Here is a 14097-nt window from a genome sequence, read left to right as displayed (position 1 = left end):
GAAACCGAGAAGTGAGAGCAAAGACGCTCTTACATGCTCCCACCCGAGGAGCGCGCCCCACGACGCTCGCCAGCCGCCCTCCGTCGGCAGCCCCGGCCGCGCCTCAGCGCCCTCGCCCGGGTCCTCGGCACAGAGGAGGGGCGTGGCGCGGCCGGCGCTCTCTGATTGGCTGCGGGCGTCAGGGCGCCGCGCCGCGATTGGGTCGCGCAGCTGTCTAGAGCGAGAGCGCGCGAGGTGGGGAGGGGGCCGCTGGAAGCTGCTGGAAGTCGGGGGCGGGGATGCGGCGGGGGCGCCGGGGCGGGGACGACTGGGGCTACGGCAGGAGGGGCCGCGCCTGTGCAGGGCGGTCGGGGGCGACAGGCGCGGGAGGCGGTGGCGGCGGAGGGGGAGGTGCGAGCCGGGCGCCGCCCCCGGCCCCTCCCGGGCCCTCCCCGCTCAGCGCTCAGACCGCGGGCAGCCCAGGGGCGGGCGCGCCGCTGCATCCCCATCCTCGTCGTCGCCCGGCACAGCGCGAGCGGGCGAGCGGCGCGGGCGGCCGGAGCGCCGAGGCCCGGCCATGGCCACCACCAGCACCACGGGCTCCACCCTGCTGCAGCCCCTGAGCAACGCCGTGCAGCTGCCCATCGACCAGGTACCCCGAGGCGCCCTGGCGCCGGGCGTCGCGCCCTCGCCGCCCCTCCTCCCTGCCGTGGTGCCACCCGACCGGGGGCCCGGGAGGAGGGTGGGGGCTGGGGCCGGGCGCCCGTTGCCCCCCTGCCCGCCGCTCCCTGGAAGGGAGGGGGCAACAAGCCGGTTATTGTCCCAGAGCCCCCTCCCTCGTCAGTGCGCCCCCGGCCCCCCAGCCCTCCAGCCCCGGGCCTGGCGGGGGTGGGCTGGGCATTGTTGCCAGCGACAGCCCCCGGGGAAGGTGGTCGTATGGGCATGCGGGTGTGCATGCCGTCCCTGCCCTCCGCGGCAGCGGCGCTCGGATTCGGTGGTCGGGTCCCGGAGCAGCCCCCGGTGTGCATGGACCGGGGTGTAGAAAAGGTGCGGAAGGCTGGGCTTTGGTGAGCCCGGCGTGGTGCTGCCTGCCCCGCGCGCGCCTCTGAGCGACCCCTGGAGAGGCTGATGCTTGGGTCTGGGTGTGCTGGGTGCCTTATAGACGGCGTCGATGGGTGCGAGGGGCCCGGAGAGGCTTAAGCGCTACTGCACTTTGGGGACAGTTTGCGTTGGATTGTGGCTTAAGAGAGACAGAGGCAACAGTTTGGGGGAAGGCAGACAGGTTATGAAGAAAAGTCAGAGGGAGTTAATCCCAGGATTCTAGCTGAGAAAGTGGCAACCCTGTAGATTGATACAACCACCTTACCTCCTTGCTCAACCCTCAAAAAAGCTCTTGACAGTGTCTAGGGAAGGGTGGCATTTAAATGAGGCCAATCGAGTTTGATGGTTTAAAGGGCCTAAGGATTACTGAGAAATAAACAGCATTGTGATGGGAAAAGCAGCGCCATTTTCACTGAGAAAAGAAAGTTTGGAAGTGTTTTGTTGTGAGAGTGAGATTTAGGGAAGTTGTTAATGGGGCTGGGGGGCGGGCGGGGGTATAGTTAGGTGATTGCTCTAGCCCCAGTCTAAAGGTAGTTAACTTTGGAAATTTTGCTTACAATTATTTCAAGTGTACTTAACCTGGAAGTGTTTGCACTTCACACGGGATACAGGTTCACTGTCTTGAACTTGAAGGTGCTGCTGTCATTTAGTCTTCAGGGATTTCATTTCGATATGGGACTCCTTCTTGTCCAGACGGCTTTCCATAGCAGCAAGCTGGAAACCTGACATTAGGATACTAGCTGCTTTGTGCTTTACTGTTTTAAATAAAGTCGCCTTAAGTATGTCGAAGGAGTGTTAAACAATTGTGGCTTCTGTTGAAATTCCACATCGCAGCCATAACTTCTGATTAATAGTAAAGTACCTATCCCCCACCTGTCTTGAACAACAGTTCTAATGTGTGTCTTGCTAATGAAGTATGGTAGTGAAATTGATCGTGTATTTGAAGAAAATATTCTTCTCTCTTTATTAGTAAATTGACCAGAATTTAGGGTTTTTCATCCTCTCGGCCCTGCGGAGGATTCTTGCTGACGTTTCCGCACTGGTGTGCAGTGTATGACCTTTTAGCGTATCACACTCCTGCCTGAAATAGGCTGCTTCCAGTGTATCAGCAAATGCAGGGTGGGTGTCTGTTGAGAAGTTCCTTGCTGATGAGGAGCAAGGGAGATAGGTTTATACACTTACATTTCTTTCAGAGAGATGGGCACATATTCACGTTCTCTTTTTCTCTCCCCCCTTTCTTTCCCTTTCACTCCATGTCTGCTGTAGCCCTGCCTGTCCCTGCTATGCTGAAATATTTTCTTAAATATGCTAATAATACCTATTCATTTATATAATGCTTATAACTTTTTAGAGTGATTTTATATTAATGAACTCATTTAAGCATCCAGAGAAAGTTCTTTTCAGTACTGAAATAAGCAGGAGAATCAAGGGAAAGTGACAGGACTTAAAATTTTTGACATCCTTCTTTATTAGCTAAAGGTCTTAAGTTGGTATCGTGGGACTACTCTAAATTTGTACAGCCATGTGTAACCCTGACTTTGTGTAGCACGGTCGTGCACTGCATAGTGACATTTTGGCCATCAGACCGTATGTCTGATGGTGGTCCTATAAGATTGTGATGGAGCCGAACAATTCCTGTTGCCTAGTAAAGCTGTAGTCATTGTCATGTCATAGCACCACGCATTGCTTAGGTGTTTGGGATGATGCCAGTGTAAACAAACCTACTGTGCTGCCAGTCCTAGAGAAATCTAGCACATTGTGTATAAAACTACACAGTTAGGTACAGTACATAATATTTGATAATGCTAAGTGCATCACTGCTTTATGTATTTACTATACTTTTTATTGTTGTTTTAGAGTATACTCCTATTTATTAAAAAAAAAAAAAGTTAACTGTGGAACAGCCCGAGACAGGGCCTTCAGGAAATATTCCAGAAGGCATTGTTATTATAGGACATGGCAGCTCCATGCGTGTTATTGCCCCTGAAGACCTTCCAGTGGGACAGGCTGTGGAGGTGGAAGACAGTGATGTTAATGATCCTGACCCTGTGTGGGCCTAGGCTAGTGTGTGTGTTTGTGTCTTAGCTTTTAATTGTTTTTTAAATTTAAAAAAAATTAGAAAAAAGCTGATAGAATAACAATATACAAAAAGAATATTTTTGTGCAACTGTGCAGTGTGTTTTATGCTATTATAAAAGAATTAGAAAGTTAATAAAGTAAAAAAGTTACAGTAAGCCAAGGTTAATTTATTACTGAAGAAAGGAAAATGTATTTTCTAACTTCAGTGTAGCCTAAATGTAGAGTATTTATGAAGTCTACAGTGGTGTGCGGTGAAGTCCTGGACCTTCGCATTCACACACTACTCACTCACCCAGAGTGACTTCTAGTCCTTCATGGTGAGTGCCCCATGCAGCTGTACCTTTTTAAATCTTTTATGCTGTATTTTTACTCTACCTTTTCTATGTTTAGATACATACATACCTACTATTGTGTTACTTACTATGGTATTCAGTACAGTATGCTGCTGTATAGGTTTGTAGCCCAGGAGCAATAGCTGTACCATCTGGTCTAGGTGTGTAGCAGGCTATGCCATCGAGGTTTGCGTAAGTACACTATGGTATCCACACAGCAACAAAATTGCCTAATGATTTTTCAGAATATAGCACCATCATTTAGTGACACGTGACTGTACTTTGAGTTGTTTTCTCTTTGAGCAAGGCTTTAAAATACTGGATTAACTTTTTGTAGTGATAATAAATTGTTTCTTTGAAGCACTTAAGAGTTGACTTTCTTGTTGATGAAGCCGTTGGAATAACTAAATCTCAATTTTGTAAAATTGGATGACTGAAGTCATTTATCTATTATTTTTAAATTGAGCAAAATAGAAAATTTTTATAATGTAAATAATTTATTCCAAGTTGAGAGAAGGCTTATGAATTTGTTATAATCGGATAGTGTGATTCAACAGGAAAAAGACAAATCAGGAAATGAAGAGTGTAAAAATATAACTTGTTAGTATGTTAATTTGGTATGTGCTAATTAACAGTGTTTTGAAAAATTAGGAAATTATAAAAGCAGTTGTTTGATGTCTGAGGAAGAAAAGGATTTTAGTGTAAGAAAAACAATTGACTTTTTACTAGGTAAGTGTGGAATTTATGAGATGATAGAAATTATGGGTCTGCATGGAATGTAAGAATGCACCTTGCAGGGCAAGGTAGCAGAAAGGAGGAAGTGTTTTGTGGTTAGGCTGAGGCCAGGGAAGGAAAAGAAGCAAAAGACTACTTTGCCGTAGACTCCTGTGCTGTTTCATCTTTACTGAGAATTCCAGAGGTGTTGGAATTTAGGTAGCCATAGTATTTGTTCAGTAGGCCTTAAATTTTAATAACAATATAGAATCTATTAAGTGAGGTTACCTGATGCTTTAAGAGAGGAAGTATCCAGCATCTGATGTTTGCCTTTCTAGGCCTTGTTTTCCAGATGACTTTATTTCTAGGGTAATGTTTGGTAGGTGGTTATGATTAAAGGAATGTATGGAGAGTGGGTTTTGAAGAGGGAATTGTACTGAGAAAGAGCTGTGCCAAGAAAAGGCCCAAATGTGCTATTTAGACGACATCAGGAATCACTGAAGGTATCTGTGTTCTTTATTATTAATAGTTGCTGATGTGCTGGATTTTTAAGACTCGAAAGCGAGTACCAAAATGAAACAAGAAAATAATTAAATGTCCCAGATCAACCTATTTTTTAGAGTTTTTATTTTTCAATCTTAACATACCCTATACTCTATTACATTTGATTTGCCTAACTCCCGGTTACCAGACTGAGGTTGCTATCTAGCCTTTTCCCTCTTCCTCCCTCCCTCCCACCTCTTTCTTGCCTTTTTAACCATTTTCTGTCCTTATTTCTCATGATGCTGTAATTACTGCTATGAAACTAGAGTAAATTTCTCTAGTGATGTGATATCCAGGATGGCATACTTGGCAGAAGGCCAGTTAGGGATGAAACTGGCCTGTATAAAGTCATTGAGCAGCCGTGTTTAGGGACAGGGGTCATTGTTTTAGAGATAATGTGCTGAATTCTGGGCAGGGAGAGGGGCAAGATGGAGACTCAGGATCTTTTGAAAGGTTTGGAGGGGGAAGGGGAAGGAGGAACGGTTATATGTTACTAATCCTGCAAAGTCAGATAATAATTATAATGTCTAACACTTAATACAGTTTTCAAAGCTGTTTCATACAGATTATATTATTTAATCAAATCCTCACAGCACCTTGTGAAGTCAGATAAAGTTCAAGGCCTGAAGTATTTAGCTTCACGGGTGTGTGTGCATGCATGTATGGTATTTACTATTTGAATAAAAAAGGTCAATTTTAGTTTATAGTCTTAGTAATATACGGCAAGTATTTTTGGTAGATCATTATTTTAGATCATATTTTTGGAGGGAAAGGTGGAGAGCAACTGAAGGTGCCTGAAGTCAACACTGAAGGGCTAGGGGTTGTGGTTGACACAGGGAAAATAATGATGCGTGTAAGGGAGAGAAAGCATTGTGGGCTTACGAGATCTTTGTTTCCTTTTGGGACAGTTCATTGACTGATCTTTTCTGTATATTCCCCCTGCCGCACTGTAACCAGTGAAGTGAAGTTGATGTTAGGGAAAAGAGTAGTTTAAAACATTCACTTCTTTAATCTTTCTGCAGGTCTATACTATGATGAATTCCGTTTCATAGGTGAAGAAACAGGTGAAGTTCTCAGTATTGAGCCTTCTTAAGAGTGTGACTTTTAGGAAGAGAAGGTGAATGAATGGCAACAAAACAAGCAGATCAAAGTTTTATTTTCAACTTGCCATTTGAATGCTCTAGGTTTAGAACATAAATATTTAACTCATATCTCTCTCCTGTCTACTTTTACACTCATAATGAGCATTAGTCTTCATCACGAGAGCATGAAAATCCCGACAGTCTGCTGTGGACGATTCCTTTTCATCAGGAAGGCATATGGGACTGAGAATCTCGAATCTGTATTTTAGCCCCTGTCACAGTTAACAGTTTTAGATATGTTACTATACATGAATGAGTTTTCTCCTCTGTGTGTGTTGGTCTTAGTTTTAAAATTCCATGATTCTCTGTTTGTCTTATTAACTGATGAAGCTGCCCAAATTCTTTTTGGACCAAGTTGGAGAGAAAATAAATAAAAATTTAGAGGAGGAAAGTGAACTACTAAATTTTGAAGATGTTTTCAATAGTAAAGAGAGTTGAAACTGCCCCTCTGTTTAATTCAGAGCAGCTAAGCAAAATACCACAAGCCCTGACAACAACTGCAGCTAATATAGGTTTCCCTGTATTTCATTGTCCTTCATTAAGAGGAAGTAGTAGGGCAGTGGTGTAGTGGAAATGGCATGATTAGGTTGGCAGCCAGACTCTGCCAACCTTGTGCTCTTTGGTAAAACACTATGTTTTTCTTTAAGCCCTGATTTCCTTATCTGTAGAATAAGGATAATAATAAGTAGTAGTACCTACTTGTAGGTTATCGTGAAGATTGAAACCGTAATCTTTGTAAAATGGCAGGCCTCTAGTAGATATTCGATGCACAGTTTCTTCCTCTTTACAAATTATCAAATTTCTGGAATTTGTTTTTATTTTGAGAAGTTAACATCTGTTCATATGTATTTCATTTTTAATCTTTAGGACTTCCTTTTTAGGAAGGGAAATACAAGGCTTGGGTTGGGTCATATGCCCACACAGTGATTAAACTAGGATTAAAATCTAGTTTTGAATTTGGAGTCAAAAGTGGTTTTTCTGCTTCCTCACTGCTCAAGAGCTCTTTGTCTCCCTGCTTTAAAAATGCTTCCTATGTTGTTACTGCCTCTGTAGGTGCAAATAGCCCTCATCTCTGTTTATTGGGTCCATCAGGGCCAACTTTCTAGGGAAATAAAACAACTCACACTCAGCTTTTGGCTCCAGTTGGTTTAACAGGTGGGACTCTACAATGATAGCACTTGGTAAGATTCCTTTAAAATAAAACCAGCCATAAATATTACCCTCAGCAGAGTGGTCTTTTAATGATTTTTATGTGTGCTATGAGTGATTGAAGCAGGCTTTTGTCAGTATGTGGTGTGTGGCAAGTGGGGCAGCTGATGGGTGGAAAGGTAGGCTCAGGATTCAGGAGATAGGAACAGGCACTGGTGACGTGCCCCTTCTACCATGGCTTCCCAATCCTAACCATCCTTCCTGTATCCACTGCACCCTCCATACGAATCTTTTTCTGAATCCCATCTGATGTGACCGCTTCCTTATTTGAGCCACGAGAGTATTTTGGATTTGGCGTTGTTCTGGCATTTGCATTCTGCTTAATGTTGTACGTGTCATTCAGGGTTCTGGTAAGAGAGACAGATTGAAGTAGGTAACTAAGGCAACCAGGTAACTTAAAGAGCTATTTACAAAGATGTGGGCAGGTCTTGGGAAATAGCAAGGAATAGCGAAGTTCCCAAGCCAGCTGTACTAGACGTGGAGGGTCAAGGGGGAAGGAAGGAGCAGAACCCCAAGATAGTGGCTGTGGAGCAGGGGCTTCTTCGCAGCAGGGGAGGAAGAGCGATGGCCTCCAGTTGAAGGACTCAGTCAGCCTCCAGCGAAGCTGAGTGAGGGCTGCGGCCGGGAGAGCATGCCCCTGCCTTTCGCTTCTCCCATCCTCTAGTCTCCTGCTTGAGTCTACTTCAGAGGACAAGTTGGTGCTTTGGGGGCACAGAATAGAGAGGAGAGTGGATCTAAAGGGGCATTTAAATACAATCCAGAACGTTAGGGTTACTTCAGTATTACTTATTTCTCTACCCGATGAATACAAATAAAAAACTTGTTGTCAGACTGCTTTATGCGCATTCTTATTTTGTCTCTTTCTTCTTAGTCATACATTTTGAAAGAATAGTTGATTTCCTAATTCCAGTTCACTCTTAAAACCGTTATAATCAGGCTTCTGTCTCTGATACTCGGAGCTGAATCCAGTGGCAAATGTTGAGACACGCAGCACTCATCAGTTACTTCCTTGCTTAAACTCTTCACAGCTTCCATGTTGCTGAGCCATTGTGGTGCTTTTTTAAAGTGTGGCTCTGAGACCACTTGTGTCAAAAATCACTGGGGATTGTTACTAAAAGTGTACATTCCCAGGCTGTACTCAGGCTACACCCAGTGAGGGCCAGGGAGTCTGCCTTTTTGACAGGGTTCCTTCCCCCCACCTCCCGCCACCATCACAGGTAAGAGACTTGGACCAAAGTTTTTAGGCTCTTCGTGTTATTAAAAGTTTATTAAAATGGAATGTATTTTTAAAAAATGTTTATATTTAACACATTAACATGTACTCACCAAAATATAAGGCAGTATAATTATGCTATTGACAATATAGTCACAAGGGAAAAATAAAATTCATAGTGGACTCTACTGTAGGCAGTTTGGCCCTGAAACAAGACAAGACTGGAATTGGATGATGTACACATCTCCCTTCAATCCTGTCACTGCGTCTCTGGTGACTGTACGTATAATCTCATGTGCAGAAATGTTGAAAGTCTACATTTGGGGTCCTCCCCGAAGGGGAGGCCTGGGCCAAGTGTCCCTTTTGGCCTGCTCTATGAGAGAGCCTGCTCCATGTGGTTCTTTTTTCCCTCCTTTAAAAATTTTATTGATTGATTAATTGAGATAGGCTGGAGTGCAGTGGCTCAATCTCAGCTCACTGCAGCCAGTAATGAAATTGCTGGACTATGTGGCAGTTCTTTTCTTACCGTGAGCTTACCTTTGAGAGCCTCTGTCTGATGGGGTAGGCTTAGACCTTCCGAAGGATGGCTTATTCAACCCCCGACCCCTGGCAAACTCTCACACTCTTTCCACACATGCCAAGTAAATTGCTTAGAGCAATGCATGCAGAAGTGGCGAGCTGGAATTTAAATCCTGGCTTTCTGCTGCTTCAAGTACTTGCATACTCAATTACTTAAAATGCTCCTCGATACATTTTCTTTTAACTCCTTGCCTTTGATTAAGCTGTTTCCTCTTGAAATCCCTGCTACACTTTCTGGCTTGGCAGATCCATGGTTTTCAATAGTCAGCTAAAGCCTGTGCCTCCTTAATGAAGCATTTTGAGATTTGCCCATCCTTTCCTCCCTTTTTCGGTATCTTGTGTGCATCATATGTTCATGCATACTACACCTACATGCCATAAGTATTTGTAATACTTCAGCCTCAGGCTGCAGGCATCCCGGGTGGACCCATGACTTGGGACCCCTTCAGACAGCTGTCTCACATCCCATGCAGCATTTATGTCATGAGGCCAGTGTTCTGGAGAAGGACTGAGAGAAGAGAGGCCCCTGGTAGTCCTGATCCACCTCTCGCCTGTGCTCTGGACTAACCAGCGTGTCCCATTTCTGTACAGCAGAAGCCCAGTGTCATCCAGTCTTTCTCTCTTTCTTAGGAAAGAGTTAATGGCAAGATCCCATGCGGGGTCCTCACCCCTCTCCACTGGCTCCTTGTCATGTGTGAGTAGCCCTCCAACTCCAGGAGGCAGTGCTGTGAGAGAGTGCCTGATGTTTCCAGGTGACTGGGCCGCCCTGTTGATTAGGGTCCTCTGAACAGTCCCCTCATGCCCCACTTTCACTGTATTCTACTCTGATAACACCTGGAGCATTGAATTTTTTTTGCTTGCTTTACAAGTCTCCCTCCCAAACTAAATTTCTTAAGAATAAGGACCTCCACTTACTCATCTTTGTGTCCCGTCTGCCTAGGACCATTCTTGGCATGGAGCATGTTTGGAGTCTGCAGGGCTGGTGTGATGAAACATAGACTGGCTTAGCTTCTGAGTGTCACTTATTAGCTGGGTGCTCTTGGCAAGGTGCTGATCTTTTATTCGCTTCAGTTTCCTCATCTATCAAATAGGGCACATAGTGGGTCCCTCCCCACGGAGTTGTGGTTAGCACTGAGGAGATGATGCACACAGAGTCAGAACCTGGTGCTTTGGGTGTTACTGACTTTAAGTGCTTTTCCGGGGGCTGAGGAGGTCACCATGCTGTTTAAGTCTTCACATTTTTCAGAGCCTAGCAGAGTGTTCTCTGTCATCCATTTTACAGGAAGTAGAATGTCTTATATATGCCAGGTGGTGAACAAGACACAGGGTACAGCGGAAGTACTGCAGTTGAATGCAGTGATTTTCAGACTTATAACACCACAGCTCCTTGGAGCACCTAGCCTGGTAGAGAGGGCCAGGTCCTGTCGAGGAAGTTAGGAAGGCCAGGTTCTGAGAGGTGCGGTCTGGTGGGGTCGTGCTAGGTGTTCCCAGGGGACTTTTCCTGGTAACTGTGCACTTTTCCTGTCTTTCACTGGCACTCACGCCTCCTGGGCTAGGTAGAAGGCAGGTTAGGGGCTGGGGAATCTGTGGACACTCACTTCACTGGCCGACAAGCTTCTACACAGACTGAGCTCCCCAAATCAACTTCTGGTCATTCTGCAGCTGCTTTCTCTTGCAGCTGGACTGTGCCTCTTACCGCTGTGGAGTCTTGAGCATTCTGATGCCTTTGGTGGTTAAGCTCACTGAAGGACTGAGCAGCAGGTCTCTCTTAGGTAAGAAGTGAGGGATAGAAACCTTTTTCAAATGGGTTACTTAAAAGGAGGCTGGGGACATGCAAAGCATTGAAGAATTTTGGGGGATTTTGGCTGGATTATTCAAAAACAATTGAATATAACTCTGAGAGGTACCAGTATTTTCAGCTGGATGATTACAATGTCAGGTGTGGTTGGAAAAAGAAGCTTTATGAGCATTTTAATCAAGAGATTCGGATAAAAGAAGCCTGCAGTTGCACAATTGTCTTTATCGATGGAGAACAAAGGACTGCCACTTTTAGTGTCCCTTTAGTAGGGCCCTCTAGAAAGACTCCTTTGGGATATCTCACCCACCCTCCATGTCCTCCAACCATCCATCCAGTCCAGGGAAGCCTGGCTTTTGGGCAGCAGCGGATGAGTCATCGACAGATCCTCCCAGAGCAGCTCAAAGGAACAGGTAAACTCGTGTCCCTGTGGAGTGGGGAAAGCTCTGCTGAGCCAGGCGACCAGCCAGCTGCCAACCCTGTGGACCACATTCTTCTGGGAAGTCCCAGGCTCTGACCAGCATGCCTTGCTTCTGTCTAGGCATTGGACAAAGATGTAACATCCCATTTTAATCCATTATCTCTTATAAACTTTTTTAGGTTTTGGAGATTTTCTGTGGCAGATTTAGGTGTGTTAGTGGAAGGTCAGAGTGATACATAATATATAATTTTAGATATATTTAAGTTGTTCAGTTACATGTATAGTGTATGTTAAAATAAAATAGATAGCTCCCTGCTTATACAGACAAAACATTCTGGTTCCTTTAATCTTCTTTTTGAAACTAAATTATAGCTGAAACTACAATATATACATGAAAAACATCTAAGTGATGCTTTCCTTGTTAAAACTCAATGTAGAGGCTGGGCACGGTGACTCATGCCTGTAATCCTAGCACTTTGGGAGGCCAAAGCAGGAGGATCCCTTGAGTCCAGGAGTTTGAGACCAGCCCAAGCAATGTAGCAAGACCCTTCATCTCTATATTAAAACAAACAAAAAGAACGAATGGAGAGAGGTGCTGCCTGTTACATAACAAGTAGTTACAAAACTATTTATCTACTGGGTGCTCAATAAATAGTAAAATTGGATATATCTAATTTAACAATATTAAATTTCAAGATAGATGTAAAGACCTGCAATAAAGGTCTAGAAATTAATTGTAGACAGAAAGTGACTTGAGACCAGAAGTACATTTTATCAACAAGCCCTGGGAGTTTTTGTTTATTGTATGGTATTGCTTAGCTGACCGGATCGTGAGGTTAGGTGAAATAGCTAATCCCAACATAAATTCCAAGTTCACATGTCTGGAGGGTACCAGGGAAGGAACATAAATGGAAAGGCAGATGCATGGGTTTTCTGAGGTGTGGACAGCATGACCGTCCGAAAGCCCATGTCCAGTCTAAAGGGAAAGCCCCTACTCAGTTTTGCTAATGGTGACCGTAAAGGAATGTTGGCTTGATGCGACCAAAGCTGATTTGTCAAGGGAAGATGGAAATTTCGATTTCTTGTGAAAATAGGATTTTTAAAATTTTGGGTAAAATTTTAAGTTTTCTCCTTTTTGAGCCCTGATAACACATCTAAGGCTAGATTTAGTTGATTGGCCACCAGGAGTTAGGTAACAGTTTCTGTTACAGTTTATGGTGTTCAGTCCATCTGAAGTACACTTGTGTTCTGCAACTTAAAAGGAACATTCACAAATTGGATTATAACCAGAGCAGGGCACTGAGGACTACAGAATGCTTAGAAACCATGTCAAACAGTAGTTGAAGATACAGTTCTTATATTTCACCATTCAGTAATTTCATCCTTAAATTGACTGAAAGAGTTTCAAATTTTATCTGACTAGTTCTTTTCATTTGGAGAAGATCACATCTTGGAAATAATCTTGAAAGTTAATACCCCGTTACAGTGGAAGGTTGGAATTTCACACTACTAGCATTTTATTCTTTCTGCAGATCCAGTATTACTATTATTAATTGGTTTACATTGTCAAGGCTATTTTATGGTATGTGACATTAAAATAAATGTCTAGCTGGAGGGGAATAAAGTAATACTTGGAAAGGTCTTGATAAGTCCCTGTCAGTTTTTTGTTTTTCTAGAATGTGTATTGATTTTTGGCCAAAATGTTTTATTTTGTGGTAACTCTGGAGTTACCAGCTTTGGAGTTTAGGTTTAATCTGCAGTGTGCTTCACTGTGAGTGTCAGCATGCCTTTTCTAATACTAGGACTGACACAGCTGTTCTTATTAGCTATATCCCAAGAATAGCAGTGACGGAGATTTTTGGTTTGCAAGTAGAGCCAAGAAGATGAAGGTAGAGGACAAGGCAGAGGTTTGTTGAACTAGTACTTAGTATCTTTGGAGATAGTTAAGGGGTTCTTAGTATAAGCTTAGAATGTTGGGTGCTGTAATTATAGCCCTTGTATATTTCCTGTACAATGAGACTAGTTATGTCTTCACCTTTTGTTCTTGGAAAATACTTTTAAAGCCACATAGTAAAGGAAAATTTTGGTAAACTTGGCATCAAATATTGAGCCTCAGCTGTCTATTAGACTTGAATGGAAATTCTGATACACTAATCAAAATTAATTCTAAGTATTGTTGCAATTTTTATATGAATTGAGGGAATTCATTTCTAAGCACTCAAGTTTCTTTTTAAGGTATAAGAAATATAAATTAATGGAGAAATATTCCAAGAAGGTTTTTGGCATAGACTCAGAGTTTTACTTTATAGGATTATAAAGTGATCTGTTAAATAATTTTTGAACGAATATTGCATTGGGTAGGAAATGCTTCAGTAGATTAAAAAATTCTTAAAAATTAATATTAAAAGAGTATATTAAAGATAAAAGGATGTTGGTACTATGTCAGCAAAGACAGAAAAGATTGAAATAGTGCCAGAGGCTGGACTTGGATTGCTTTCCTTTTTGTATTTTATTGAAAGCAGGAACCACTAGAAAAGAATATAAAAATATTAAACTTCTTTCCCTATTTTGTCTCTATCTCCAGATTTGGTGTGACACTGGAGTTTAGCCCTCGTGAAATGAAGGAGAAAGTATACATTTTCTTGGAGTCCTGTAGCAAAGGCGCAACTTCTAGTTAAGGAAACCGCAGTGTAAAGAAGGGACAGCTTAGCTCACTGAGTATTGATTGATTGCCAGGCTTTTTTCTAAGCCTCAAATTTCAGAGAGCAGAGGGTCGAGTTGGCAGGGTTGGATGATAGAGCAAATAAAAAAACAAACGTGTTTCATATATTTAGATTATAGTGACTAAGATCATGGATTCAGGAGTTAACCTCTGTTCCAGTTTTGGTTCTGCAACATAGCATCCCTTACAAGCTGTGTGAGTTTATCTGGGTGCACAGGAGTGTAGTGTGTAATGAGTACTCTATAAATGGTAGCCATGGCTGCCATTG

The 14097-nt window shown here is 43.4% G+C and overlaps 1 protein-coding gene across 4 annotated transcripts in view; it reads left to right on the top strand.

The window, feature by feature from the left end:
* The first annotated feature begins 332 nt into the window (after positions 1-332).
* Positions 333-14097, top strand: part of LOC105486520 (membrane bound glycerophospholipid O-acyltransferase 2) — a 146476-nt gene continuing 132711 nt past the window's right edge. For 2 of the 4 annotated variants that reach the window (XM_024794312.2, XM_071076197.1), the window contains exon 1: positions 339-631. Coding sequence is in view for 2 of the 4 variants with exons in the window: in XM_071076198.1 (XP_070932299.1) it covers positions 557-631 (75 nt within the window). In the remaining 2 variants the exon portion in view is untranslated. Of the gene's footprint in view, positions 632-14097 lie in introns of all 4 variants that reach the window. The other 2 variants (XM_071076198.1, XM_011749422.3) reach the window with 2 other exon arrangements.

The sequence above is a fragment of the Macaca nemestrina genome, chromosome 13 (genome assembly GCF_043159975.1).
Source record: "Macaca nemestrina isolate mMacNem1 chromosome 13, mMacNem.hap1, whole genome shotgun sequence".
NCBI classification, from domain to species: Eukaryota; Metazoa; Chordata; class Mammalia; order Primates; family Cercopithecidae; genus Macaca; species Macaca nemestrina.
Note: the sequence above shows the minus strand (reverse complement) of the source record. Positions and strands in the feature narration are given on the sequence as shown.